This window comes from Phanerochaete carnosa (genome assembly GCF_000300595.1).
Source record: "Phanerochaete carnosa HHB-10118-sp unplaced genomic scaffold PHACAscaffold_7, whole genome shotgun sequence".
NCBI lineage: Eukaryota > Fungi > Basidiomycota > Agaricomycetes > Polyporales > Phanerochaetaceae > Phanerochaete > Phanerochaete carnosa.
Window position 1 is genome coordinate 1,754,562 of NW_006767634.1, and position 27,994 is coordinate 1,782,555.

A 27,994-nucleotide genomic window follows, 5' to 3' on the forward strand; every position below is an offset into this window, starting at 1 on the left:
AATGGCAAAGGACAACCCGGCCCTCCGCAGCCGCTTGCAATTCGTGATGCTTACCGCGCAGTCCACAAGCTCCTTACTCAGCGAGACAGGGCACGGCCCTAGGGCGCACTGTCATTTTTCTTGCTTGCTCCGCCGATGGTAACGCGGCATGTCGGTAGCAGTATGCTTGGGGTCCGGAAATATCGCGAGCTTCGACTACCACAGCCAGCTCTTGTCTGTTCTTCCAGAGTCCCAGGGAAGGCAGAGAGTCAGTGACGGCTATAGTCTCGGCAGCATACCGAAGGGATGGTCGAGCTGCATTACCATGGGCTGATGTGGAAGCTGGGACGACGAGATGTTCGAGCGCTTACCTTCGTCCGTCGCGCCATCATCCAACACTTTAGGGCAGACGTCTTTGTACTTCGGCAGACGCCTCTTGAGCTTGAGCTTGAACATCCACACGAGTTTGCCTTGGAGTGCTGCTCTTCGGTGCATTAATCTAATTTTAGTCCAGTAATGACATAGGTGTGTGTCCCGCATACAAATTTGCACATTGTAGCTTGAATAACCAATATATAACTTCTGGCATACCGTAGTGACCCCTAAAATGTGTGCGCTGCCGCTGGGTACTACCAGGCACTCCTGAGCCTCTACGCGTGCGCTACCCGACAAGGGCAGATGCGGTGCCTCAGGGTAGCAAGCGCCCTCGCTACGTAGTCAGACGCTGCTTCCTGATGTGTGGTCATTCGAAGCATGATTATCGCAGGAAGCGGTGGTCCTCGAGCAGATATCAAGCCGTGGAAAGGAGGTAAAGAGCTTACGTTCACCAGTATGTCAAGCCTCGTGCCAGCCGAGATATTGCTTTTTGAAGCTGTGGCCCCAAAAAAGGCCTTTAGATGCTCTTTTGGCGTTCTTTGCCCTTCGACATGACAGGGAATTTCTTACTATGCCATACGAGCGCCACAACATGACTAAGCCGCGGCGGCGATATCCTGACCAAAGTGGAAAGCAGACCAGCGTAACGTGTCGCCGTGCCCGAGACCGCTGACAGGACATGAATAAGTGCTTACTGAGGAGTCCATGAGTGTTTTCTTGGATAACCTGTTGGATGTGAGCCATTTCCTGGATGCGCGGCGCAAATGTCGCGCATACTATATTAGGTATACTAATTCAAATCTTGAGACAAGGCACGTAGCAATAAATATGCTTGACGGTGAGCGACAACCAGCAACCATTTCTCCACCGAAGACTACCCCACTCTACTTACAGACGCTAAGCAAGATGTTCTCTGTGAGCTGCAGTGTCGGTATCTACTCGGAGCTGCAGCTGACATCATTACTGGGCAGGCCATCGAAATCTCCAAGAACACCCGCTGCGGTAGCAGCTCTTGCGGCTGTGGCAACACGTAAGTAGTTTAGCCACTGGTCTAGAGTTCATGGGATCAAATCACTTATTATTCTGTAGTTGCCAGTGCACTGCCGGCGGTTGCAAATGCTGAGCGTGTCGCTTTTCAAGCGAGCTACCCGATCTTTCTGCGTTCGAACCTGGGCAACCATGTATCAATTACCCAGCCTGAATATGAGCAGATTACTGTAACAATGGATTAAGCTTACATTTAAGCCATTCAAGCGCTGCTAGTATAGGATATGAATGAGTCCAGAGAGCAGGGGAGCGACGAAAAGGTGGAGTCTCCACCAGGTCCTCTCGCCAATGTTGTCTGCGAGCGGTCAATCTACTGCGGCGAGGAGGTGTCCTAGCTTTCTGTGCTTGCCAGCTTCAAGATCCAAGTAGTTAAGGGTCGTTGTACGGCCATAACAATCACATTAATATTCCCGGCTTCCCACAATCTGGCCACTGACTCAGTGAGCGTCACCATCACCAAGAAAGTAAAAAGAGTGGCTTTCCTGACATGATAGCAAAGTTACAGATGCAAAGCGAGCGCGTTACCACTGCGTCAAGTGCCCACAATAAAGAGGCGCTAGTGACTTTATCACTGATTAGATGATGACTGACGCAGGATACTGGCTCCCCACTAACTTAGCTCCCGATAGCCTGAACGAGACAGCAGAAGTTAACTCTTTCGTGCTTTCGTTCATATTGACAATCACTTTATCAACTTTTCAGAGTCGGTAGTAGCTGCAGCGGAACGTGGTATTGCTGGTCTCTGAAGCGACTGCTCGAGAATGGAGAGGTGGGAAGGATCAGGCAGCGCCTCTAGCGAATCGGCGTATGCAGCGTTTGAGACTCCCCCCATACAACCGCGTGAGACTCCTTCGATCCTGGCATGTTCGAGCAGCGGGCACTCCTGGAACCGAGATTTCCAAGAACCTCCGCAGCGATGCAGGGACCACTGACAGTGAGGGTTCTCGCATTTCACCGAACCTTCATGCGCCACTGAGAGGGTAGAGTGAAGGGTCTTCCTAAGCTCATCCTGGTCGCCTGCGAGGATGCCATTCCGGAAAGCCTGTTCAAAGATGTGAAGGAGGCGCCTGAACATGGGGCCACAGTATTTCGAGAGACCGTGAGGCTTGTAGCGCACAGCGTTTGCCCAATGAGCGATGTCCTCGCCTGCCGCAGCAGAAATCATACCGCGCTCAGGGCCTAGTATAACGTTGGCAATGGCAACATTCTTCTCCAGAACTCGATTTGGCGTTTCGTTAGAGGAATCGTCGAGCTCAACGACCTTCAACCACTCGCGCGACGTCAGGACGAACATCAACAGGTCATCATAGCTCTCGGCGCATCGTCGCGTGTCTGCTGAGAAGTACTCCAAGAGCAGGGATTCCAGGTGGAGTGCCTCCATACGTCCTGCTTTGACCACTGAAGGAAGACGTGTAAGAGAGCAGCGCGTAATATGTTCTGGAGCAAACTGTACCTAATCTGCCCTCGTTGTGGAAGATTGTGATAAGGCGACTTGAACGATATGCAGTGCGCAACGCTTCAGCATACAGCCCCATAGGACGGTCCATGGGTGCATTCACGCGTAAAATGTCCGAGCGGAAGATGGTGCGCAGGGCCTCCAGATACCAGTCGGCTTCTTCGATGTAAAGCGAGGTGACCTCCTCATAGTGCAAGGTATGTAGAGCTGAAAGTAATTCGAAGGCCCTGCGCACATTGCGAGCGCCATATTTCGGGTCAGCCACGCCCGCGACGACAACCTTCAGATCTGCTGCTAGTAACTCTGGGAGGATGGCGACGGTATCGTAAACTCGCGTGTCCACGACAATGAAAGACACTGCCCGCGTGAGCTCCCGTCGAACGATGGTTCGATAGACACCGTCTATTTCGGACATTGAACGCCGAAGAGTGCAACCAAGAACCTTTCGCAGAGCTGCGACTTCGCTTGGCCTTCCATCCACTTTGCCTTGCAGGGATATCGCTCGCTCTGGGCGCTGCATATCTGCATTCTTCAAGGACGAAATCAAGCACCAGTCTGCGACCATTCTCGGCCCTAGAGTGTCCGTCGATGCGGCTGCCGGTCCAAGTGGAGACTGATGATGAACGCTGTCGAGGCACTGGTGGATGAACTCGTCAACACGAGCATTCTGCGAAGCTCGGCGTACCCAGGATAGGGCCCGTACTAGGAGAGCGGTCTCGCGAACATCAACCAGTAGCGCGTCCTCGTCCGTTATAGGTGAGCTGCTTGTGTTAGGCATCTCAACCAAGTCTCCGTGTTCGTCCAGATGAGCCGCTTCCCTGGCAAGCTCAAGCCGAGCTGCATGCTTTGTGCTCGACCTCCGCCTACCCAGCTTCATGACGCAGCTTTCGAGGTCCAGCTGTCTCCAGCTGCGCGGAAGTGGTCGCTGTCCTAGTGAGGTGAGATACCGTACGAGATGGATAAGCCGAAGGACTGCCCAGGCTGTCGGGGAGCGGTAAGGACATCGCTTGTAGAAGACCGGCAAGACGGTGAATGCTGCAAGAGCGCCAAGAAACACTGTGACAAAAATAGTCGCGACAATAGCGACAACGTCGTCTAATGTCCACAGCAATACGACGAGGCCGAGGAGGAAGAGCACCATAGCCAGCTCCAGCAAGGCGGGGATAGACAAGATGGTGGCAGCAATGTGCCAAGCTTCCCAAGCCTCAATGCGGATCTGCCGCACCAGGATGTTCTCCCGCGCTGCTCCTAGGGGGGAGTGCCATTGCATAAACTCTCGAAGCCATTGTTTTGCGAGTATGCCGAAGAGTGCTGCGGCAAGGCTAAGCAGAAGACTTGCGAAGAATAAAGCATTGATCCAGCGAGCAGACGCAGATGGAGAAAACGGCGCAGGGTTCAAAAAAGCCGACATCGTGGCGTTAACAGCATTTGGGATCGAGGAGGGTGGAGCTTGTAAAGATAAGCCGTATGCGAGAAGTTGGTTTGTCGTGTCTGTGTTGTCCGGCTGGAGCATGGTATACGTTTCGACGACGAATGCAGTCAGGATTGCGGAGAAGAGACCTGCCTAGTTGTCGCAGCGTCGTTAGCAAGAAAGTGATGCCACTATAACATGGTATAACTCACGAACACCAACAGCGTGTCGATATCATCCACATGGTCCTTCACCAATCCAGTGTCGTACTCCGTCAGATGATCTTCAATGCCTGCCCAGCCATGCAAGACAGAACTTGGGGCACCCTAGCAGTACCACCGAAGTACAGAAATGTCAGTCTTCTGTAGTCGAGCAGCCTATCGCGCAGGCTTACATTATCATCCTGCTTATCGGTGAAGCCCTTCTCGGTACTGCCCGTCCTATTCAGATGCTTGACCATGGTGGACTTCGTAGAGCCTATTCGACGACCACAACGTATGATTAAGTCAGTCTGGGGCGCGAGAGGCAGGCTCAAGAGGACACGTGGAAAATGAAATAGCCAGATGCGACCAAGATGATGAGGCCAGCTCGTGTCAATCAAGCGTGTTTCAATGCACGCGTTCGACATGCTTGCCATTGCCAGACCACACATACATTGAGCGACGGACCACGAAGTATTGAAGCTGGGATTACACGGCGTTCAAGTATTACTGTCATATAAATTCGCCATGCCCGGCACTTTAATTGTCCGTCACTTTGAGTATCGCTCCACGGCCGCTTTGCCCGTGTCGCTGATGCTTAGTTCCTCCTTCAGTGTTTCCTCAAATGGCTTCAGATCCCTGCCCAAAACTTGACGTAAGAGCGGATCAACGACAGCCAGCTCGCCGCGGACGAGAGCGGGATAGGTCGTCGCCCACTTCCTGAGGAAGTCCTCTCCACCCTGGTTGCTAGCAATGTACTCGTCTTCCGAAACGATCTTCAGCTGCAATGGAGGGTCTATCTTCACGAGGTTCGAGATGATACCAGCAAGCTCAGAGAGCGTGATTGCCTTCGATCCTGTGAATAGGACGGTCTCGTTCTTGTGTGTGTCCTGAGATATCCCAAGTCGTCCAAAATAATCATTACATGGAAAACAGAGCACGTACCGCGACCATCAACTTCGCCGTTCCTTCACCAAGATCGTCTCTGCAAACCCAAGCAACCCCTCCGTCTCCGTGCGGGATCTTCACCTCATTTTCGGGGTTGCCAAACCTCCAATACCCAAAGTACAGCGGGTAGCTCTCGCAATAAATGCCCTCCCGGATGATGGTGTAAATCAAGCCACTCTCTTTCAGATACTTCTCCGTCGTAAGGTGGGCCTGCATAACCGCCGCCTTACTATCGTCCGCGAACATCAGGCTCGTGTAATACACATGCTTGACGCCAACACGCTTCGCCGCGTCGATGGCGGCCTTGTGGCTGTTGACGCGGATGTCGTACGCGATGGAAGGGTAAGAGACGATGAGGAGTTTATCGCCCCCCTTGAAGGCTTCGTCAAGGGTCTCGGGCTTGGAGAAGTCGCCCTGGCGTACTTCAACACCTGATCTCTGAATTTCGGGCGTTGCACCCTTGGGATTGTACAGCGAGATAATGACGTCACTTGCTGCGAGTAAGGTCAGTCAAGAGACCGCGTGTAGGCAAGGCATGACGTGCCTGGGACGAGCGTGATCAGGTTCTTAAAGACGCGAGAGCCGAGCTCACCCGTTGCGCCAGTTAGAACGTATTTCACCATAACGTCTAGATGCAGGCGCAACGACGAAGGAAGTCTACGTTACGGCGATGCTCATTCCCACACCTCGACCTTTGTGTGTACCATCATCGATGTGTCATCCGCTGCTGACAAACTCTGGAAGCTCCAAGAATTCGTGCTTGTTGTATCCCCGTATATTTTAGACTTTGACGTATTGAGAGTAGATGGTAAATTTTGACGTGCCGTAGCTTCTTGAACTCGAAGGAGCGAGAGTCGCCGGTGGAGAAACGGACGGAGCAATGGGGTATCAGACAGCATCCAGAATATCGGTCGACAAATGAGGACACATAGACCCGACAATAAGAAGGATAAACAGCAGTCCTTCAGTGGTTCCGAATGCAAGAGACGAGCATGTGTGCGCCAGGGAGGAAGTTTGCATCTGGACAGGATAGCTTGTTTGTGGTTGTTAGGTCGGGCCCGACACTTTCCTTTTCGAGCATGGAAGCGGGGTCTACCGACGCCTGGCTGTGCTCCGCAAGCCCCGCCGCATCCGTAGGATTCGTCAGCATTGAGACGTAAACGGGAACCGAGCAAAGGCTTATTCCTGACATCAAAATTAAGAAAGACAGCACCGCTTCCAACCTCCGAGAGGTGATTAGGTACATGGGGCGAACAGGTATATGGAAGTATAGGTAAATATTAGGTGAGAATGAAAAATTTATATAACTAGAGACCGGATACTGAGAATAGCTATTTTGAATAAGAAATAAAAAAAGGAGATCGGCATTGCATGCACAGCAACCACAAGGTGACGGATATACAATGTGAACGTGTAGCTGCACACAAATAGACGCAGAGCTGCGTATTCAAGCAAGCCATCAATAAGTCAGCGGACACATTCATGCTCGGATTATTAGATACAAGCGCGGTTCGAGATCCAATATCCAAGATTGACCCTAGCCACCAGAGGAAATGAACGCAATGTGAAGGGTCTGCATCAGGTTTATCGGATGATGAAAACACTGCTGAGCCACGGGAAACCTTTGTTTACATCTGTTAGGCTCCCAAGCCTCCGATTGCTAAGTATAGCAGCACAGATCTTCCGCAGCGCAGGATGAACGCAGATCAGACTCAATATACAGATCGATAACTTCCAGCAGTAGCAAATTGATGATAGATACAGCGAATGATCATAACAGTTCGTGAGAAGTCATAAGTAGTCGTAAGTACGAAAATGCAGCAAACGAAAAAGTGTCATGAGCGAGGCAAATGATTGGGAGCGGAAGCCTGGGCGGGCAGAGCATCTTCAATGATGGGCGTGTCAGAAAGCGGAAAGGATATTCGACGTGACTTGCGGCTCTGAGCCTGTCGCTCGGATGATACGTCGCTGTGCCGACGCTGGTTGCCGCGCCTCAAGTGTTGTAGATGAGGCACTGCAGACGGATCTGGAGTAGGCTTGACAACAAACTTGGGTCTTTCAACCGGTGTTTGCGCAGGTGTCGTGGGGTTTGCATTCGGCGCGAGAGGGGTGGGTAGCACAATTTGATCTCGACGTAGACGCGACTTCACGACAGGTGATGGCAAATTGGGTGGCGCGGATGGCGATGGGATGGTGAGCGACAGCGCTGGTTGCGGATATCGATATTCAGTAACATATCGTTCGTTCGAAGGGTTTGACTGTCTTGGGACATGTTGCGCACGAGCGACGTGCAAAGCCCTGGTCATCTCTGCTGAACCAAGGTTGCCGTGATGGTAGGGGTGGACGACATACGGCGTAGCAGAAGGAACTTCCGCAACCCCAACGACAAACGGGCGACCAGATAGCCGTACTGCAGAGTCGTGAGAGTTGCTGGAAGGAGACGGTAGCGAACTAGCGGCCGAGAATGGAGACGTGTTCAGGTAATCGGGAAAAGCCCGCCTGAGGAAGCTGTCCGAGTGATCCGAAGAAAGTGTCGGTTGCAAAGATTGGGGATGGGAGTGCAGGATGCCGTCGGAGGATGGATGAGGCACAGGCGGAAGCATAGAATTACGATGCCAACGAGGTCCAAAATCATCCGAAATAATAGGCTGGTAGCCTCGTCTGGGGAGCAGATCAGGATCCGAGACACCCTTGTTCGATTTGCGTTCCCTGTAGCTGCGGATGACAGAAGGAGGCGGGGGATCGTCGTAGTGCTGCTGGCGAGGATCCATTGAGACTTTATTGTCCAGTTTTCGTGATCTATAAGGCTGACCTCGGTCTCCGACCGGAGGCGTCTCGACGATAGATGGCAAGCTACCGGCATACGAAAGCTGGTCCTCAAGCGGCTCCGACTGTGACAGTCGGTCGTATATATTGCGCCACCATGATCGTCCAGAGCGCCGCCGTGCGACAGGCTGCATCGGTTCCGTAGGCTGTAACAAGTCATACTTAGCCCGGTTGTCGGATGGCTCTGTAATTTAAACATGAGCCTGGTACGTATACCGACCATGCGGGCCACTTACGACGTCGTCCATACCCTCGACTGGCGAGCTCCCTCTCGACCTGCTCCCCGAATTCCTCGCTTTTCTCCCGTTGCTTGCGCGAATGATATCCAAGTTCATACGCATGATCATCACCAAGGCCTAACCACTGTCGTTCTGTATTGACATGGACAGTCTCTTCAACAGCGACGTGCACGGAGAGCGGGACCTTGTCTTCGTCAGTCACCCTCTGATTCGTGAGAGAAGCGATTTCACTGCCTGGTATCTGATGACGAGACTTCCCAAATATGTTCTCGTGGGCTGCTTGCCGCCGCGCCATGACGTCCACTTCGCGCCCGCGCGTACGACGGAACATGTACACCAGCCCGTACCACAGCTCGACTAGCGTTTCTTTGAAGTTGAAGGCATGTATGAACGATGGAAAGCGCTTGGTGGGATAACCGGTAACGTAGGGCTTATAGCTGAAAGCCTTGATATGCAACAAAGCGAAAATCCTGGATGCTACTCAGCCTCAGGTAAGTAGGACCTGGTAGGGGGACCCACGTCATCTCGACCGTCTCCAAGATGGCGCCGATACCTATGTTGATGTCATCGGCCGTCATGTACTCTGTCTGTGGAGTGTATTAGCGTATTACGCGATAACGTACCAGTAGTCACCTACATTCTTCACAATCCCGAACGTTGCAAGCAGAGATAGACCAGATTCTTGCCAAAACGTAAGAAAGACTGAACGTATGTGAGTCTACTGAGCAGCTTCCAAGCTGAAATCTACTCACCGACTGCTTTGATGACGAGCAGCTTCATCAATGGCTTTTGAGGCGCCAGATAAACTTTGATCGACGTGTACACTTGCAGAAGACAGTACATGGCAATCGTAACTGAGACAGAAACGATAGAAGTAATCTAGGGCTATATCAGCACGCAGTCATGTAAGATGAGGAAGCTGTTTCACGCACATAAAGATGTCCCCACTCGGGACTCCAGGAATCATTGCAGTAGAGACCGACGTAATTTAGTATGACTGCGGCCAGAGTCGTTCTTGAAACGTGTGTGAGTGCACGGTGAGTCTCCAGAGAGGACTTGCTCACGTCGGCCGGATAACGCAGTATTGTAAGACGCCCCACTTCATGAGCTGCAGAAAGTACAGACCATCCTGAACATTGCCGCATGACGAACTCTTTAGTACCACGACACAGACCATCCAGAGCTCTTTGCTCACCGCCGGCTTCCATTTGACTGACCCGAGCGGAAACATCCATTTCTTGAGCGGTTCGCCCGCCCGCACGCGCTCCCGGTCGTTCTCACGAGAAAGCCCAGCCTATCAGCCGGAAAGATCCCAGTCAACACTATTCCTCCGCAGGTGAAACAGATCCCTGACAACGTCGAAGGGTTGACACGGGGACAAGACATCAGCTCCACTGAATGGATGCGCAATGCTGACTTCCGAGCCTGATTTCCTCAGGTAAGTAAAACAGAAAAGGGCATACCTTTCGAAGCACTTCCTTCTGTTCTTCAGGGTCGGGAGAGATGCATATCAGGAGTAGATAGAAGAATGATGTTAGCACAGTGGATTCGTAACAGTCGCGGAGGAGTAACAGAGGAGTCGAATGGTTCTGGTAGTTATGACACCATAAATTACAATACCAGCAGCGCATAGGCAGCGGAGCTCACCCAGAATAAGTAGGACGCTAGGCTCACAACGGAGTATATCGGAATCATGAGGAGAATCCGCGCGATATCTAAGCCGTCATGAGTAATCAATCTGCTATGAAGCGCACTGAACGACGCATACGGCGCTGCTCTGCTTTCTAAGGAAATGTGTGATTTCACCATTAGCCTCTGCATATACGCGACGTAGACATGTAGCATACGTTTGTATAACCCCGAAAATGCTTCTCCATGAGCCAGAAGGAGATCACGACCGAGGTTATCGTGAAAATGCCGGTTACAAGCCAGCCAATCTGTCATGAGACTTCAGACAACCTAGTTTTAAGAAACGACCAGACATAGAAACTTACATCGTGGGCTGGCATCAAAAGAATTAACAATATCATCGTTTGCGAGCACCCCGGCGAGAGTAGCACACACCTTGTACGATGAGCTTGCCATGCTCAAACAGCGGAGGTCCCTGCTCGGGAGCTTTCGCATCGTAACACCTCCCATTCACAATGTCCGCCATGTCCAGAGTCCAAGGTCGTAGTGCACAACAAAATATCTTCTAGTCCGTCGAATTCAAATTATGAATAAGTTACAGAAGTCGTGTACAGAGTCGTAAGTCGGTAAGGATTGTGAAGCCGCTTCGGGCTGTCGTAGAGCCGTGAAATTTTCGAGCCTTGAGATTTGAGACGGCCTTTCCTGCACTCTTAGAGAGTCGAAGCAGGGCGAAGCAGGTCCTAAAGAAGCATCGAAGGCTCGGAATAGCAGACTAAGATGGCGGGCGATGCTCCTGAGTCCTGACCACGCCTCAGAGTCTCAAGGTGACAGACCCGGCGTGATGTCACATTCTGATGGCATATCCAAATTTGGATGTCCTGGTCAGTCCTCTGCCCTTCGACCAACTACCTTTACTCCTGCCACTGCTATGCAGGTAGTGTTGGTAGTTCTCCAACCTGGTGTCTACTCTGGGGAAGGTACGACTTTATGGATATTTAAGTTTATCTTAGTGTTTTCTAACATACTGCGTCTCTCAGACGTCTTCGTGAATGACTGGCTCATTACCCGATCTTGACTACGTTTACACATTTACGGCCGCTCCGAGCGATGCCAGCACTCGTGTGTCTGCTATACAATGCATGGACTATTTCTGGTAATATGGAACAGGTAGCGTACCACGTTGTGCGACGTGGGTTGGCTGTAATTTCGCTAAGCAGCTAGGCCGGTGACGCCGCATGTCTTCACCTCGAATGCCAGGAGTTCTGGACAACTCGTATCTCCGCCTGACGGTCGCGTGACGGGGCCAAGAATTCTCTAAGCCCTGTCTCTCATAGGTTTGGTGGTTCTGGAGAGTGCTTCTGCAATGAGGCCGCGCTTGCTGTGGAGGCTCTCGGATGTGTGTTCCTACCTATTTCTGATCTGGTTTATGGCGCCACTGACGACCACTTGTTCAGGCTGTGTTCGCCCCAGGATCTACAGGGCGTGTCTCGAGCACCTCTTTGAAACTGCCTTATACGGTCAGCACGATGTGACCTTTACCGTCAGTAGCAAAAGGCAAGGCGCCACTGTCTCAGGAACAGGAAGAGTCGAAGAAGCGTCTTCATACATGCAACATGGTACTGCCCTTGTCCTCTGGCGCGCTGTTCTCCGCGATTCCCCCACGCACTGGAAGACGGCCCACAACCTTATCTTGAGACATCGGTAGTTCGTTCTCGCCCACATTCGGGGCGCTGGAAGCCGTGTTCCGATGTCGCCGAATGCTCGTCTGGCGACCGCCCCATGCGCTCGCTAATGGCGAGTATGCTCGGCTGTCCGACAATAGGTGTGTCTACGTTTTCTTCCCAGGTTCATTTGGTTCGGCTCGAACGCTACGGCAGAAAACACGAGTTTATTCGGAGAGAAATCGCCCCGCTACGTGTATCCCGACTGTAGGCGGCCTGTCAATGTTGCTTCCAAATCGGGACGCAAGCTTATACTACGAGTCCGGGGAATCGTGACGCTCCGTCCATCACCGCACTTCTCACCGTATGCCACCCAATATGGTCGACCTTGTCTCGCTAGGCTCGCACGGTCTGTAGGACAAGTATATCGCTCGAAACGGTGAAGGCTGATCCACCATAGAACCGAAGCCGAATCTATTGGCCTGTAACAGCATGAGGTCTGGTTACTAAGGACGCTGAATATAAGTAACGGGGGCAGACAGGACGGCCGTTAGCAAGCACACCTTGCAAAGGTCACTTCCTCCTCCACATTCAACGGGACACCTTCAACATCCCAACTCTGATCCACCACACTCCCTTCACCTTCGATATGCATCCCACTTTCATCCTCACTCGCGCATTCGCCATCTCTTCCCTCTTCGTTGGTGGTGAGTTGTCAGCAGAATTGCGTCTTTTCGTTCACTAACGTGTTCATCATCAGCGGCTCCCCTCGCGCAAGCAGCCCCCATCTATGCTACCACTACTTGCGTGTCTGGTACATCCCGCCCGTCGTGCTCACTCTCTTCGGTATGCGAACACCAAATAACGATAGTTGGGTAGTAACTGACTCGTTTTCGATAGATCTGGAGTTTCTTCGCAGCACTGATCCCAACGGTCTCGTCTCCTGGGCCGGTCGACATTTTCAACAATGCCTACCCCGAGGAGTCATTCCACTTCGCGACTCACAGCTCTGAACCGCCTGCGGCGGGTCGAGAGACGGTCGCGGTCGTAGTTGTAGTAGAGGAGACGTGCGCTGACGGTTCCTGCGGGGGTAGCCTCTACAAGGTATGTCACAACATATTACATTCTGACACCATATTCAACGATAGACAATATTATAGCGAGATGATGTAGAAGTCGCCTCTCGCGAATCTAAGACAGTCGAAGAGCGTGCCGACGACGACGACATCATCACACACGAGCCCGCAGAACTCGTTGACCGCGACGCCAACATCATCATACGCGAGCCTGCAGAACTTGTTGATCGCGACGCCAACATTATCATACGCGAGCCTGAGCCTCTGTGCAATAACATCGCCTTCTGCAAGCGTGAGTCTGAGTCCAAGTGACCAGCCTCAAGCCGCTTCCCACAAGTCTCGACCTGGTGATCCTTAATCCTGTGCGTTTTCTCCTCTATGCACACTACGAAGTGGACACTAAGCCCTCCTGCTGGCAGGTTATTACTTCGTTCACACTGCTGATTCGTTGTCCGCCCTTGTTGGCGTAATCTCCTTTTCACTTCAAGTACCACCCCTCTGCGAACCCTCTGGCCTCCTACATCCCAGTTAAAAACTGCCATGTGGCGCCTCACGCTCTTTGCCTTGCTCATTGTATGCACTGTTATTGTTCTGTAGCTGTTGTGTGTATTTCATTGTACTTGCTGTTTCTCTGGTTGAAGGCTGTGTCCAGCTGACTGGTCGCGCCTCATAGACATCTTCTGGGACCCTTGTGTTAATAGGTTCGACCTTCGTGTATCAATAGTTCCTGTTATGCTAGGTAATCTGGCTGTATATAGATCCCTGCCGGTATAATCGTGCGGTGCACGTATATATACTCATTTTCCTTTCAGAGGTGTGATATGTTCGGCGCCGCGCATCCCCTCCTCCGTCACTGATTGATTTACATCCTCCATGCTGGTCCTATGTCGTCGCTGCGTAATGCAGGACGTCAAGGTGCTTGAAATGGCGCATACACGCGGCCAGCTACTCCTCCGCTGTAGGGATATCACATCTTAACTATGCAAAACAATGTGTGATCGAGCGCACTTTCATACAACAGTAGACCTTGTTCGAGACGTCGACATGATGGTCGCAATATCCATGCAAAATGCTGGCAAGCTTTGTTGTCCATTCTCTCTGGTGATCTAGGTATGACGGTTTAGCTGTGCCTTCGAAGCAGCTTACGCGCAAGGAACATCTATCACGACTGCGACTTGCTCTGGACCAGCCACAGACGTGATCGTGTGCACAGACAGCCATCGAAATCTGAAACCTGCACACTTGGTTCCAGGGCCTCTGAAGCGCGGGACACTCGGCAAACTCATCGCAAACCGCACGCTCCAAAGAACTCGTAGTGGAACGTATGCAAGGATACACGTTATGACCGTATTTTACATCGATGATTGAACGACCACACGTCTATCATGAAACCGGGTTAAACAGAGCGCTCTGTCGACGTCTGACTCGTTCCAGCGGTGGAAGGTGTTCGAACGAATTGTTAGCGCCAGCACCCTCGGAAGCCGCTGCAGCACTTGTCGTGAGCAATTGTGATCGTTTGCAGAAGTGGGAGAACCTACGGGAAGATGCCACTTCATGCGAACGGCCCCCGCTTGAATCCCCCGCGGTAGGCAATGTTTGGGGCGATTGAGATGGCCGCTCTGGTGACTCGAGGATATTCTTAGGAAGGAACGACTTTCGACGCTGGTCCCGTACGCCTCAGAACGCGCTCAACCAGTGTAACAAACCGACGCACCTTGTTCGTGCCAGCTATATTCTCGTCCGCCATGCTGATGAGATACTTCTGCTCATCGACGTGCTCCTTCCGCTCCGCGCATGCCACGACCCATGCGATACCAACGACCAGTGGCTTCGGGTCGTTCAAAGCTCTGTGGCAATGCCGCTCAGAACACAAGGCTAGCCTGTTGTGAATCAGCAGAACTCACCGCCATCGATTTGACGTACTGGCCAAGCCATTCTTGTACACAATGTGTGTACAGCTCTGGCCTACTCGCGCCAATATCTAAGCAAGCGTCAGCAGTAGGCTCAGTAACGATGCAAGAGCACACACCTTTGCCCCCAATTGTTGCAACATTTCCGTGAACAGTGAGCTGACGTCTAATCCTTCCTCTGACTTGACATCTACAAATACGACACAGCCTTTGAGGATCCCGGAGGATTGGGGCGCGCCATTGGCACTAGTTGGAGTACCCGTATTCGAACCTACGGCTCCTGCAGGAGAGGAGGAGGTACTCGGCGATGCCAGGGCGGCAGATCTCTGAGGGCGCGCCACATGCGCCCCAACACCAGTCCCCCTGATCATCGGAGCCGTCCTCGAAGTCTGCGCGCTGCTGGACGGGAATGTGCTGCTGACGGCGCGGCCCTTGCCCTTGCCCTCCGAGGCAGGAACCCTGCGTGGCGTTGTCTGCGGGCTCTCAACCGTGAACGGGGTGAGCGAACGAAACGCCTTAGACGCTCTAAGGGACCCTCCCCCGTAGGCCGCTTTCGCTACTTCTGCCTGCTGGAGCGCCACGGTATCAACGGTACGAGAAGCGTCTACAAGCATAGACGAAGTGCCCGAGAGGCCAGACGCGAATGGGTTCAAATCTTCCATCGGTGTTGCAACCACGGTCGCCTCGTCCTCCTTCGCGGGCTCGTCCGCTTCAGCCATGTCCCCACCGCCCTTGGCTGGGCTGCCTTCAACTGTCGGCAAGGTCGTTTGCTTGCTCGCCCTGTGCAAGACGCGTGTCCCTCTATTGAGGTGGGATGGTAAAGGCGCAACGCCAAAAATGCGTTGCTTGGCGGTACTGTTGCCAAAGGAAAGCTTGCCCTTCGGCTGTCCAGAGATAATGCCAGTGCTCAGGTTGATGCGCGGCTTGCTTGTTTCAGATGCGGCATCGCTGTGAGTTTGAACGGTGGCGGTGGTCTTGCACTTCGGGACAGGTGGCGGACCCATGAGCGCTGATTGTTTCTGGGCGCCCGCACTTCGCAACATCCCACTTCGCGAAGCAGACGATGATGCACCTATGGATGGGCCAACCGTAGCGGCTCTCTGATACGACATAACTTTCGAACCGTTATTGATGCCGCTTGCCGTACTCGGTAGGTTGCTGGTCATGGCAGATGGTGGTTCGATGTCGACGTCCATTCCCGTGTCCCGTGTATCGCTATCCTCCGCCTGATCTCTGCTGAAACCGAGACTCGTGTTAGGACGGGAAAACACAGGGGTGTTAAACTTCTCAAGAGCCATCGAAAGGTTGGATAGAGAAGAGATAGAAGCGCTATGACGATGCCCGCCGGAGGCCGAACGCATCGTCATACTTTCTGGGGGCCTCGACATACTTCTGGAAGGAAATCGCGATGCAGATGGCGGAGGTCGCTTAACTGGCGAAGCCTTCGCCGCGGAGCTCTCTGTTGGTCTGGCAAATGAAAATACCGACTGAGCGCGCTTCCGCGTTGAACCACTTTTCGTTGGTGCCATTGAAGGGATGCTTGGGTCTGATGTAGCCCAAAACCATGAAAAAAGATAGAGGTGGATTTATCTGGTATTGACTCACTCGACCCAGTACTAGGACCAGCCTTCGACCTAACCTCACTCGCAACTTCCCTCTCCTTATCTTTCTGGACCGGCTCGATGTTCTTCTTATTCTCCTTGAGCCGAAGAGATGATCTGGTGGGAACCCGCGTCATAGGAGGCATAGAAGCCTGTCTCGATAGTGGCACTTTCCGTTTACCTTTATGATTAGGCGATGGGAGCGTGGACGGCTCAGGGGTTTCGGAGGAATGCGTCGCGATGTTAGACCTTGACAGTTCTGGCAACCCTGATGGCGCGTCGATATTCCGCTCGGAGGTCTTCAGCGGCTGCTTGGGAGTCGCCAGATCATCCTCAGGTGGCATATGCTGAGGAATATGTCTACGCTCGGGTGTACCTTCGCGCGACTCGCCGGTGAGAGGAGATAACGAGCTCAACCTCGATGGAGTGGAAGGCATCGACGATCGACCTCGAGGAGTAGGGGAGCGACCGCGGGGATGAATGATGGGCTCCGGTGATCTTGCTTCGGAGGTAACAGAGGTAACCGTACTCGGAGGAGAAGGAACCCTCGCCGGAGAATTCGGTCTTGATGATATCGACTTCATGCTTGCAGCGCGCGGAGCCCTCGAACGTCCGCGCTCTTCAGCATCATCATGCATGGGGACGTGCGCTCGTGCCGGGATCTTCGTAGTCGAAGGTCCCGCGGACTTCGAGCGCTGTCGAATAGTCGCTGGTGTCTTCGGGAGCGAAGACGTTAGCGCAAGACTAGGTGTCATCGGAAAAGAAGAACTAGGGGTCTTGTCTCTCGGAGCGAGTGCTGGAGTCTTAGATCTTGGCTTTCCGAGAGGGCTGGCGGAAGTTCTCGAGCTGGTGGCAGAAGTAGAGGATGTCGAAACCTTTGCGTGCTGTGTGGCCACTATTGGCTTCGACTTCAGGACCATAGCGGGTTCAGAGCTTTCGGTCTGAGATATGTTCGGAGTGGGCGTAGACTGGCTGGACATTGTGGGCGTACTTGAGTTCGAAGGATTCTTAGGCTTCATCCTGGCCTTCAAACCTTTAGGCGGCACAGCTGTAGAACGCGGTCCGGACGTGAAAGCTTGATAAAGGGTCTGCTGCACAGACGACGCCGTAGCTTTTGCGGCAGACGGTCGAGGCAAGCGGCTGGCAGAAGAAGGTGTCCTCGTATGCGAAGATGCTCGATCAACTTGAGAAGGCAAGCCTGCCTGACCATCATGTGCCTTGACAGCCACTTCAATATCGAGATAATTTTCCTTCGGCTCTACAGACAGAGCGGGCGCAGGAGTACGCGGTGACGCTAGACGTATATCGGATCCAATACCTGTGACAAGCGTCACCGGACATGGACGAGGTGATTGAAGCACGTACGTACTCAAGCCTTCGTCCATACGTATGTCGCCGTCGGCGTCACGCCGGCTGGCGGCAGTTACATCCTGTGGGACGTCTGCGGGAGGTATAGATGTAGTCCTAACTATCTCCTTTCCCTTCGACTTGGACGGAGACCGCCACGGAGACGGAGGCACTCTCGTGAGGTCGAGATGAGGAATCGGACCATCCGTAGGTATTGAGCGAGCTCGAGGGGTAAGAGCTATATCGACAAAGCCTAATTTAGGCGAAGGAGCAGAATCTGTGGATAACGACCTCTTCGAATCGGACGACGTCGACGCCAGTGGCTGAGCGGCACTCGCGTGAAGGGGGCTCCCGTAGTTCGAAGACTCGCCTGGACGGTCTACACCTGGAAGGTGCTTGACACGCTTCACCACCCGCTCCTGTAGTCCCTCTCCATCTTCTCCTGCAGCAGTCGAGGATGACCTTTTGGCTGGTAGAAAGAGAGAGTTGTTCTCGTCATTCATGGCCGCGTCCGCATGTAACGAAGCTTCCGCCGCCTTCGTCGCCACGGGGCTGTGTGAAAACACTCTTGTTGCTTCAGCCATCGAAGAGCTAGAGGCGCCATTATCGTGTTCATCCAGAGCGAGTTGAGAGCGAGTCTTGCTCGGCATCGAGCTCGATGGGTGGAACAACGCCGGGGCCGGCGCCGCCAAACCTGCAGTGCGAATAAAAGCGCTCGACGCGTCAGCACGTGATAATACCCCTAACCTAATTTTTTAATGGTTAGGGTTGACAGACATTTCCAGCGCGCTGCGCCGTCAAACTTCGACTTCGAAGTTCGCAACATCCCCAACATGCAGAATCCAAGTGCTACTCGCTCAGTCTTGTTTTTCATGTAACATTTGCTATCCAAATTTACCCCCCCGTGACTGTTTCGACAGTGTCCCATCCTGACTCATCATAAATTGTTCCTCCCGTCGAAGTGGATACAATCCAGCCTGCTCACATCTACGTCGTCTACTGCACGCACGTTGACAGCAACCTCTCCTTCGCTGCGGACGATGATGTTGCTCCCGCAGTTTGTGCAGAAGTGATGCGTAGTTGGTTTGCCTGGCAACTGATAGGAAGCCAGCTGGTCGGGGTCCCCTGCAGTGAATTTGAAGTAGGACTCAGGAACATAGCTGCGGGACAATACAAGTGAGTCATCCTCCACTAGAACCTGCGCATGGCGTGTAGCACGTACATATTCAGTAAACCATGTTGATTACAAATGCTGCAGTTGCAACTCATGACCTTCGTCTCCCCGTTCTCGAACGCCGGGTGTGAAAAGTCGAAACGGTATTTTTTGCAGTGACATCCTCCGGTGTACTCTTTAATATCGATGCGTCTTGCCCAGCCGTCAGGTCCTTGGGGAGACGCGTGGGACGATGTAGAGCTGGACATTGACAAAAGGTGTGGATTTCCGTATCGGTATCTCGCTAAGTCGATCCCTGTATTTATGTGTTCAGGGCGGCATTATGCGAGCATGCGGTCTAAGATACGCCACTCCCCACCATGATAGACCGTGACCCACCTTCACCGTATACGTAGTCTCAGCTGAAGTGAATCATCTTCTCACTAAAGCCGCGCTTAGATGTTTAGTTGTTTTGCAGAAACTGCGATCGCATTCAATAACAATCTCACCCTTCGTATGGAACGGCTTGCAGTTGGTGACTGCACGCGTATTTCTTGCGCACCGTGTTCGCCAGTCATCGCATGGACGGGACAGTCCTGAATAATCTTACTTGACGTCAACAGAACTGTGAGGTCCTGCTGAATGCCTAGCAGCGTATGCTCGTGTATCCTCAAGGTGGCTATTGGTTCAGTTTCCCAGTTCTGAACGCTACTCTGGCGTGCTGAGCCTTGTAAGTATGGTGAGTAACATGCGGCTGGTTGTAGCTCATGCGCTGAGCCACCCTGGACAGGTACCTTACGCCCAGGTGCTGTTGGGGCTCGCTCGTTGAACTGTGGTAGGACGACCGCGGCCATGGCCGACACCTTTGACGTGTACCCGGCCTGGCAGACCGCCACACGGACCCACGGCAAGGTGAGTAGTATGAACGTATACGCTTATTCTTAGGCATTCTGGGTTGCAGGGCATTTAACCGCTGTTGTCTTCGCCCTCGGCACGCCTACAATATTGCATCTCTGGCCTTATTGCAATGTCTCGCACGACTTGGTCGCATTGTTCAGTAGTGTCATTCGTCACATCTCCCTCGTCATGGACGCGCGGTGATGGGCAGCCGATCGAAGTCTGAGGTTAGACTTACATCATGGATAACTTAGGTCCTCAGGTACCAGCGCATGTTGCTCATCCCATTCACTGCGGAAGCATCCGCAGTCGCGTTCGCACATGGGGTATGCGGGCGCCGCATTGCTTTCGCTTGGAGCTTAGTCATGTTCTATAGCTCTTAGTCGCGGTAACTGGTTCACAGACTCACCGGACACGATACCCACAACCTGCGGCGGCACTCAAACCCAGCCAGAAACCAATTATAACAGTGATTTCGAGCGCGCAAGAACCATGAAATACATGAACATCCTGTCCGGTAAGTAATCATGATCGTATCCTTCCGAGCAGGAAAATCACAGATCATCTGCCGACGTTCCCCTCGCTGTATTACAGGAGGTTAGCACCATCAAAGTACTGCAGCTTCAACTTGGTCAAGTCAACACCCTCCACTGTGCGCAAGTTGACGACGACAAGGTCGTCGTGCGTCACGGCGACTTCTGTCCCACATACAGGGCAGAAGTGATGGCTATATTTGCCTGTATTCCACGTGTAGCGGGTGAGCTCTTCCAGCTTTCCGGACGTGAACTTGAAGTCCTTCTCCTGGATTCGACTGAAAGACAAACAGGTCATTCTCGACGCCCGCTAGGAAACTGCTTGAAGGCTTACAGGAGTAGCAACCCCTTCGCCGTGCAGATGGAGCAGTTGCAGCTGAGGGCGTTTTGTTCGCCGTTTTCGAATTGGGCATACGGGAACGTATAGCTGAACTTCTTGCAGTGGCAATGACCGGCGTACTCCTTGGTGTTTGCTGATGATTGAGAGGACATGGTGAACTAGGTAAAGGTAGAAGGGATGTTGTTGCGAGACTGAGCATCCTTTGACGAACAGATGCCAATTATATACGCTTGAGGCTCATCGCGTCCTGGGATCTTGCGAGAGCCCGAATTTCGAGTGTGCTTCGTAGGCTAGCCGTTGATGTATACCCGGGATAGCGGCCGTTTCCCTTGGTGAGTCACTTGCTCCCGTCATGGACCATCATAATCAGGATATGCACGATTCGGCCCGCGTTGATGAATGAACATCAGCCCGTCTATTGCGGAGTCGACTGCAATCGAACCTGCCGGTTTTCCCGACGCCGATACCTAGTCATAACACAGGACATATCCATTCCTAGCGAGCTGTGCTACAATAGGGCCGCTCCATCGAAGGGCTTCAATTTCAGCTTCTCTAGCCTGATCCCGTCCACCATGCGTACATTGATCCCAACTTTGCCTCCCGTCTTTCCGATGATTTCTGTCCCGCAGGTGGGGCAAAAGTGGTGATAGTAGCTCTTCGTGTTGAACGTGCAGCGCGTGAGCTCTTCCACGCTTCCCGAAGTGAGTTCGAACGATGTTTCGGGAACATAACTGCAGCGCTCATCATGTCAGTTCGAGATGAAAGAAGACCCGTAAACCCGCGTACATGAAGAGCAACGCGTTCATATTGCACACACTGCAATTACAGTTACCGACGTCGCATTCACCATTCTCAAACGCCGAGTGAGTGTACTTGTAGCGGAACCGCTTGCAGTGGCATCCGCCCGTGTATTTCTTTGCAGCGGTCTCCGAAGCCATTGTAGTTCGAGGGTATGCACAAGATGTCGTGATACTCGATCCTGAGGGTGAGGATCGCTTATATGCGCCCAGAAGCATTCGCGTGTTAGGGCTAGTGGATACCTGTCACTCTATTGCAATTTCGCTCCTTGGTCTGCTGGACGCGTGCCTCGCACGGTCCATGTTACACGTCGCGTGTAGCGAAATGACTCATGATCTGGCGCGTGCAGCCGTGGCGCTTCGGTACCGACGCCTTGCGCTCGTGAATCTTCCCCCGAGGAGTCACTTGCTCCTATCGAGGCACCCTGGCTTGTCTTTCAAGGAGTATAGGCAATACATGTCGCTCACGAAGCTCATAACAGATTCTTCCCATCAAACACCTTGAGCTTCAGCCTGCCCACGTCTACACTATCCGTCGTGCGGACGTTGACGTAGACCATCTGCTCGTCTGGCACGGTGAGTATGATCTGAACCCCGCAGACGGGGCAGAAGTAGTGCTTGAACTTCTTCTTGTGAAACTCGTAGAGGGTCAACTCTTCGAATTTCCCCTGCGTTAGCGCAAATTTGTCCTGGGGGACCATGCTGAGGACCGCGTGAGCATCGCATAGGGTATCCGAGGCACGTAACTTACGCCCAGATCGCCCCTTTCTGCTCGCAAATGCTACAGGTGCAAGTATCGATCTCCCGCTGCCCGTCCTCAAATGCCGGGTGCGCGAACTTGTATCGGAATGTCTTGCAGTGGCAGCTACCGATGTATTCTTTCTCGGTGGATGCTGACATAGTTGCGAAATGGCGATAACCAAGACCAACGCGAGCACTTGGCTCTCTAATATATGTGCACTTCACTAGACGCAGTGGTAACATTATCCGCGATTCCGAAGTTCATCGGGGAAGACAGTCCCGAGGTGCTCTTATTACGTGGGCATGCCACAAAACGTGGGCCCAAAGCGCGGCTCCGACGCAAGTGGGACGCCAAGCTAAAGCTTCATGGCGCTTTCGGGAAGTACACCAGCGCGGAAGACCTCATTATGACAACTGTAGTGCTTTCTTCAGAGTCACCTGGTCTCAAAAGGGCTCCCTGGCTTACCCTTGCAGCATCGGCCTGTCCGTGGTCGGACTTAAAGCCTTGAGTCTTGAGCTTGAACTATCATTTCAGAACACAGTAGCCAACACATGTATATATTTTCTTGGTTCACAGCAGGTTCTTCCCATCAAACACCTTGAGTTTTAGCTTGTCCGCATCCACACCATCCACCGAGCGGACATTAATGCAGTGCAGCTGCTCGTCTGTCAGGGTAATCAGGATCTGGACCCCGCAGACCGGGCAGAAGTAGTGCTTGAACTTCTTCTTATGGAACTGGTAGAGAGTCAGCTCTTCGAGCTTCCCCTGCGTCAGCGAGAATTTGCTGTCCGGAATATTATCCCTGCAGACTACGTGAGCGTTAAGTCGAGAATCCGTAGTGCGTCGGACGTACGACCAGATCGCTCCCTTCTGCGTGCAAAGGCTGCAGGTGCAAGCCTCGACTTCGCGCTCTCCGTTCTCAAACTCCGGGTGCGTAAGCTTGTAGCGGAACTTCTTGCAGTGACAGCCGCCAGTGTACTCTTTCTCAGCGGCGGACATTGACATGATTGCTAACTGATGACAGTCGAGACTGACGCGAGGGCTTGGCTCCCTTATATACGGGCAATCCGCTAGACGCACTGATAATGATGTCAGCGACTCTGAGCCCGTCACGCAATCATCACTAAGGAATGACACGGGGAATCGGGATACGCATGGCCGGGGCCTATGCTGGTTCCGGGGCATGAATGTGATGCGAGTGGAACTGGGATGGGGGCACGGGGCCGCGGCGACGTGGGAAATCAATTACGATAACTGCTACTCGTTCCTAATCATGCAGCAAATGAGACAACGGCTTGTAATGGCTGCTAACGGGAAGTGACATGCATGCAAGAGCCCAGAGGAAAGCGAAGCTTATCGTCCTCAATTTGCCAACTCCTTTCCTACAGTTCTGGCGAGCTCAACGGTTTCTTCCATCGCGCGCTTGCTCCATTTGGTGAATTGGATAAAGCCGTGAGTCAAATCCTCGTGGTTAACGTATAGAACCTCGGTTATCCATGCATGAGCACATGCGTCAGATGAGTCAATTAAGCGAGTAGTGCTTACTTCGTTTCCAGCAGCCTTCAGCTTCTTGGCATACTCGAAGCCGGTATCACGCAAAGGGTCGAAGCCGTTCGTGATAATGAAAGCCTTCGGGAGATTTCTGTGTCCTTCGGGCAACGTCTTGTCGGCCAACAGAGGCGTGATATCATAGTCGGTGTGGTTCTTGCCTAAGCTCGACTGTAAGCCGGTGACTCAATGAGGCTGGAAAAAAAGGTCGTACCCTGAGGAAGTACATTCCAAGCGAACAAGAGAACGCCTTGAGTCTCGAGGTAGAGACCGGTGCAGTTCTCAGCGCCAGCGAGGGTCTCGAAGGGCACCTTTGCCTCTGGGTAGATAAGAACCTGGAGCGCGATCTTGGGGCCTTTGAGTTCGCGCATCCGAAGAGCCGTAACAGCAGCCATATTTCCACCCGCACTATCACCTCCGACGGAGATACGGTTGGGGTCGACGCTGCGGTTGGAAGCGTTCTGGTGGAGCCAGCGAAGGGTCGCTTCGACTTCGAGAAGCTGAGTTGGATACCATAGTGGGGGTCAGGCGAGTATGCATTAGAGCACAAGCCACAAAGAAAATATTGCTCTACCTTATGTTCGGGCGCGAGGTGGTATTCGATGGCGTACACCTGGACGCCGCTTTCCTCTGCCATGATGCGGAAAAAGGTGTCGAACTCGGGCAGACTGCCGACTGTCCACCCTCCACCGTGGATATAGATGAACGCGGCACCCTTCTCCTTGGCGGCTTTGGCAGTGCCGGAGACCTTGTCGGAGGGATGGTAGCATCTGACGTTGAAGTCACCGACTGGTCCTCGGACGATGAGCGGCTCAACGCGGACATGGACGAGGTGTTGAGGTGGTTCGACAGCCAACACCTCTGTGTGATGACGGCGCTCGTCAGTGAAGGGTTCTTTGCCGCCAAGTCTGAGGTTGTTCGCCTTGAGGAAGTTGAGGATACCAGGGTCGACTTGGTTTGCGCGCCCGATACGCTCAGGGATGTTGGAAGTGACGATGTCAGGCATGATAGTTCGCGTGATGATAGTGAAGAAAGAGGATGAAATACAGGCTATGGGGTGCACAACGACTACGTCCAGTCTTGAACATGGTGGCCCAGGATGACATCATTGAGGGTAGCTGTGAGCTTCGAATCGAACATCGAGTCGACCAATCAAAGAGAGGACTACACTAGTATAATATGATCAGTTTCATGTCGAATCTCGAGCTTCAAGTGTGAGATACATTTGACCTGTACTGATCGTTCATGTTGGCCGTTGGTCGGTAAGAATGAGCTGCCACCGCCCGCGTCTATGTTTGTGATTGTTATGTTTAGAAGGCTTAGGTTGCCGAATCTGGACAGGCCCGAACGTTTGACTTCGAACCTTGCCTTCAAGTCAGCGTCCACTGCGGTACGACATACGGTACCTTCAACGACAACTATCTCGTTGGACTGCGGGCACGTATACTCGTCTATAAGCCGCCCAATCTGATCCTGTAAATTTTCTGGCCTGGGCGCTGATTTACTGACCGTGGCCTCTTCTCAGTGGCAGGCATGTCCGATGAAGATCGCATCGAGATGGCAACTCGACGCCTGAGTCAGGAGATATAAACGGCTACGAAAACTGAGCGACTGTACGGGCATAGGACTTTCCGTCCCCTCATTCCTCTTGTCAGTACTGCTGATTGCTGCTAGCCCCGGTCCTGGCTTTTGCACTACTATTCTGCTATTCTTCGCCTGTACTCTCGGCTGGGGCGGAATGACGTCCTTGAAGTTCCACGTGCAACGCCTAGATAGCCCGGATGGTTTGTCCCGGAATTAGCATAGCCTCTGCAGCTCACTTAACACATAAGATCGCAGAATCATTCGTCCAAGACGCGTCGGATATCTTATCTTCCTTGTTGACCCAAGGTAATTCTCCCTGCACACACAAAACTTTTTGGTTCTATAGTTTAACGCTGCTCCAGACGACCTCACAATCGCCTTGACTGGCACCGATATCACGCTGCTTCCGATGCTCGCACGCGCCATGATTGGTGGCATCGTGCTTGTTCCTGGAATGGCCGACGTCTTCACAGCCACAGACGACAGTGGTCGCCTCGTAGGTTACATTATCTGCGTCTTGCCAGGACATCTCTTATTCTCGACGTCCGTCTCCTCAACGCTGCGCTCAGGCGGTCTGGCCTCTTGCTGACGTCAGCCCTCCAGGGAGGCTTCCCGGTCCCATGGATATTATGCATACACGGATAACCCAAGGCTGGACCCTAGAGCGTGCGAGGTGTTCAAGAAAGCGGTTTGTATCTATGGATGACCGTATCAAGATTTCCGCTAACGCCGACTGGCAGTTCGCTCAAGTGCCGCTGGAAACGAATCTCCCGGCCAAAGAGGTGCGAGTGGACTATGCTCTGCCCCACTACCATATGGTTCTCATCTTATCTTGATAGTTCCAGATAACATCGTACTGGGTGAACCTTGCCATGGTCCGGGCCGAATCCCAGGGCCAGGGCGTAAGCACCGCTCTATTCCGTCTTGCATTTCAGAGGGCATGTGTCGCCAAAACTCCGGTTATTTGGCCCCTATCTGACTTTCCTAACTCATATGTAGGCCATAGAACTCGGAGCCCTAAGTGTCGGCCTAATTGCTACGAATGAGCGGAATGTCAGCTGAGGTTTATCGAATGAAAGACGGAACGCTGATCCAGTCTACCTAGGTCGCTATCTATAATGCAATTGGGCTTCAGCTCGTGAATCAAACCAAGCTTCAGTCGCCCTTCAATGAGTGCATATTGTGGCATCTGGCGAAGAAGATCATCGAAACGTAGCGTGGGTCTGTAGGTCTGTTATTCCGCTTCAATTTGCAAGCAGCTCTCATTTTGCAATGCGCGGATGCATTGACGGATGCAAACTTAAAAGATCTATCAAAGGAGCTGCTTGACGATCTGCTGTACCTTAGGCGAAATCTCTGACAAGTAGTGAATCGTTTCCTTCTGTCACCCACATCAGCAAATGCCAGACCAGAAACGAACACCCGCATTGAAAGGCTCACCCAGATCCTCTCTTGCACAATATTCCCTTCCTCACTGAGCACATACTCACCGGGCTGTCCAACAGCGGCGGTCGAGACATACGCGCCTCTCAGCTCGAGGGCGCGCTCGCTCTCCTTGCCGTCCGGACCAAGTGCAGCCCAAACAAGCTGGCGCGCACCCTCCTCCGACGTGCGACCGATGGTCTCATCCAGCATCTTCTGCACAGCGAGCCTTTCCGGAGGGAGATGTCGGCGGAGCTCGGAGAAGCAGAACCCTGGGTTGACTGCCACGGGTACCACGGGCGTCGCAAGCGGCAGATGCTCCGCGATGGCTCGGGCGAAGAGGACATTGAGCACTGGTAGGGTATGTCAGAAAGCTGAGGAGAAGATGCGAGAGATGCACGCACGCTTGGTGTGCTGATACCTCATATCCATCACTTCTGGTGTGCAGTACTCTCTGTTGCTCAGAGTTTTCAGGATACTGGGCGCCGACCTGAGCGTTTGATCGAAAGTTGCACGGAGGTGCGCGTCGCTCGATACGATCACAAGGCGAGACCGCGTCCCATGTTCTTGCGCAGCCCTAATCAAGTTTGGCAAAAGCAAGAAAGATATCAATGCTGTCGATAGATGGTTAATCTGTAGGCTGGTGTAACACTTTGTAAGTCTTCAGGGGGTGTATTTACGAGTGCGGCCGTACCTTTGTTCCCAGATATCTTTGGTCAGTTCGTATGCAAGCATAGCGACGGCTGCATTCGCCACGAGTATGTCGACGGGGTCATCGCGTAGTCTCGCCGCGAACGCTATCACGGAGGAGAACTCGCTGAAGTCGACGAGCTGTAGTTCGGCAAAGTATCCCGTACTCTCCTTAACGTCTGCAAATCGAAGTTGTCGGTGAAATATAGGAGGAACGGAATCTTAACTGCAGACTCTGCAGGGCAGTGCGTCCTCTGTCTTCACTCCTGCACGCGAGAATGAGGCGGCTGGGGTTCATTCTGGCAAAGTGCTTTACAGTTTCTAGACCGATACCTGTGTTTGCACCCGTCACGACGACGGTCCGCCCACAAAGATCGGCGTGCAAAGGGCGTGGAACCGCAGTCTTTTGAGCTGTAGTTGGCTGAGCCATGATGGAACCCAAGCAGGATAGGGACTTGCCTCACCATCTACTGGTCCGGGTTGGAGCTTATATGGGAGGGTCCCCAGCTGCGTACCAATACTAGCAGTCGCTCGTAAGCTTGCCCTGATAAGCCCCACATTAACACGCTATCTTTCGGCGAAG

General features: G+C 52.8%; 12 protein-coding genes across 12 annotated transcripts; 1 reads left to right on the forward strand and 11 right to left on the reverse strand.

Moving 5' to 3' along the window:
- Positions 1-1,014: 1,014 nt before the first annotated feature.
- Positions 1,015-2,811, reverse strand: PHACADRAFT_259874 (uncharacterized protein; the record flags this gene model as incomplete). The annotated part of the gene is made up of 1 exon (XM_007398093.1): positions 1,015-2,811. A coding segment is annotated over exon 1 (694 nt), but the record flags the coding sequence as incomplete, so codon positions are not given.
- A 1,310-nt stretch (positions 2,812-4,121) lies between these two features.
- PHACADRAFT_55920 (uncharacterized protein) lies at positions 4,122-4,567 on the reverse strand (the record flags this gene model as incomplete). The annotated part of the gene is made up of 2 exons (XM_007398094.1): positions 4,122-4,421; positions 4,481-4,567. Coding segments are annotated over 2 exons (387 nt in total), but the record flags the coding sequence as incomplete, so codon positions are not given.
- Positions 4,568-5,067: 500 nt separating this feature from the next.
- On the reverse strand, positions 5,068-6,015 carry PHACADRAFT_76639 (uncharacterized protein; the record flags this gene model as incomplete). The annotated part of the gene is made up of 3 exons (XM_007398095.1): positions 5,068-5,358; positions 5,420-5,906; positions 5,957-6,015. Coding segments are annotated over 3 exons (837 nt in total), but the record flags the coding sequence as incomplete, so codon positions are not given.
- Positions 6,016-8,304: 2,289 nt separating this feature from the next.
- On the reverse strand, positions 8,305-10,421 carry PHACADRAFT_53168 (uncharacterized protein; the record flags this gene model as incomplete). Its single annotated transcript, XM_007397805.1, has 12 exons — positions 8,305-8,426; positions 8,479-8,951; positions 9,001-9,068; positions 9,119-9,183; positions 9,234-9,360; positions 9,414-9,495; positions 9,546-9,610; positions 9,677-9,775; positions 9,945-10,070; positions 10,129-10,196; positions 10,250-10,265; positions 10,329-10,421. Coding segments are annotated over 12 exons (1,404 nt in total), but the record flags the coding sequence as incomplete, so codon positions are not given.
- A 1,993-nt stretch (positions 10,422-12,414) lies between these two features.
- PHACADRAFT_259876 (uncharacterized protein) lies at positions 12,415-13,611 on the forward strand. The gene is made up of 5 exons (XM_007398096.1): positions 12,415-12,478; positions 12,532-12,617; positions 12,672-12,875; positions 12,932-13,209; positions 13,267-13,611. Exons 1-4 carry the CDS (start codon positions 12,421-12,423, stop codon positions 13,157-13,159), a joined length of 576 nt encoding a protein of 191 aa, XP_007398158.1. The 5' UTR covers positions 12,415-12,420; the 3' UTR covers positions 13,160-13,209; positions 13,267-13,611.
- Positions 13,612-14,168: 557 nt separating this feature from the next.
- Positions 14,169-15,498, reverse strand: PHACADRAFT_259878 (uncharacterized protein). Its single transcript, XM_007398097.1, has 5 exons — positions 14,877-15,498; positions 14,752-14,828; positions 14,562-14,694; positions 14,386-14,466; positions 14,169-14,331 (listed from the first exon to the last, which is right to left on the reverse strand). Exons 1-5 carry the CDS (start codon positions 15,474-15,476, stop codon positions 14,200-14,202), a joined length of 1,023 nt encoding a protein of 340 aa, XP_007398159.1. The 5' UTR covers positions 15,477-15,498; the 3' UTR covers positions 14,169-14,199.
- A 3,028-nt stretch (positions 15,499-18,526) lies between these two features.
- PHACADRAFT_259879 (uncharacterized protein) lies at positions 18,527-19,373 on the reverse strand. The gene has a single exon (XM_007398098.1). It carries the CDS (start codon positions 19,125-19,127, stop codon positions 18,897-18,899), a length of 231 nt encoding a protein of 76 aa, XP_007398160.1. The 5' UTR covers positions 19,128-19,373; the 3' UTR covers positions 18,527-18,896.
- Positions 19,374-20,204: 831 nt separating this feature from the next.
- PHACADRAFT_259880 (uncharacterized protein) lies at positions 20,205-20,963 on the reverse strand. The gene has a single exon (XM_007398099.1). The coding sequence runs from the start codon at positions 20,584-20,586 to the stop codon at positions 20,344-20,346; it is 243 nt and encodes an 80-aa protein (XP_007398161.1). The 5' UTR covers positions 20,587-20,963; the 3' UTR covers positions 20,205-20,343.
- A 173-nt stretch (positions 20,964-21,136) lies between these two features.
- Positions 21,137-21,566, reverse strand: PHACADRAFT_197902 (uncharacterized protein; the record flags this gene model as incomplete). Its single annotated transcript, XM_007398100.1, has 2 exons — positions 21,137-21,359; positions 21,415-21,566. 2 exons carry the CDS (start codon positions 21,564-21,566, stop codon positions 21,137-21,139), a joined length of 375 nt encoding a protein of 124 aa, XP_007398162.1.
- Positions 21,567-21,839: 273 nt separating this feature from the next.
- Positions 21,840-22,325, reverse strand: PHACADRAFT_186141 (uncharacterized protein; the record flags this gene model as incomplete). The annotated part of the gene is made up of 2 exons (XM_007398101.1): positions 21,840-22,127; positions 22,177-22,325. 2 exons carry the CDS (start codon positions 22,323-22,325, stop codon positions 21,899-21,901), a joined length of 378 nt encoding a protein of 125 aa, XP_007398163.1. The 3' UTR covers positions 21,840-21,898.
- A 679-nt stretch (positions 22,326-23,004) lies between these two features.
- On the reverse strand, positions 23,005-24,873 carry PHACADRAFT_125240 (uncharacterized protein). Its single transcript, XM_007398102.1, has 5 exons — positions 24,464-24,873; positions 24,271-24,433; positions 23,930-24,205; positions 23,713-23,876; positions 23,005-23,652 (listed from the first exon to the last, which is right to left on the reverse strand). Exons 1-5 carry the CDS (start codon positions 24,719-24,721, stop codon positions 23,530-23,532), a joined length of 984 nt encoding a protein of 327 aa, XP_007398164.1. The 5' UTR covers positions 24,722-24,873; the 3' UTR covers positions 23,005-23,529.
- A 1,413-nt stretch (positions 24,874-26,286) lies between these two features.
- On the reverse strand, positions 26,287-27,855 carry PHACADRAFT_175903 (uncharacterized protein). The gene is made up of 5 exons (XM_007398103.1): positions 27,646-27,855; positions 27,416-27,590; positions 27,126-27,361; positions 26,740-27,074; positions 26,287-26,680 (listed from the first exon to the last, which is right to left on the reverse strand). The coding sequence occupies exons 1-5, from the start codon at positions 27,839-27,841 to the stop codon at positions 26,612-26,614; spliced, it is 1,011 nt and encodes a 336-aa protein (XP_007398165.1). The 5' UTR covers positions 27,842-27,855; the 3' UTR covers positions 26,287-26,611.
- Positions 27,856-27,994: the final 139 nt, after the last annotated feature.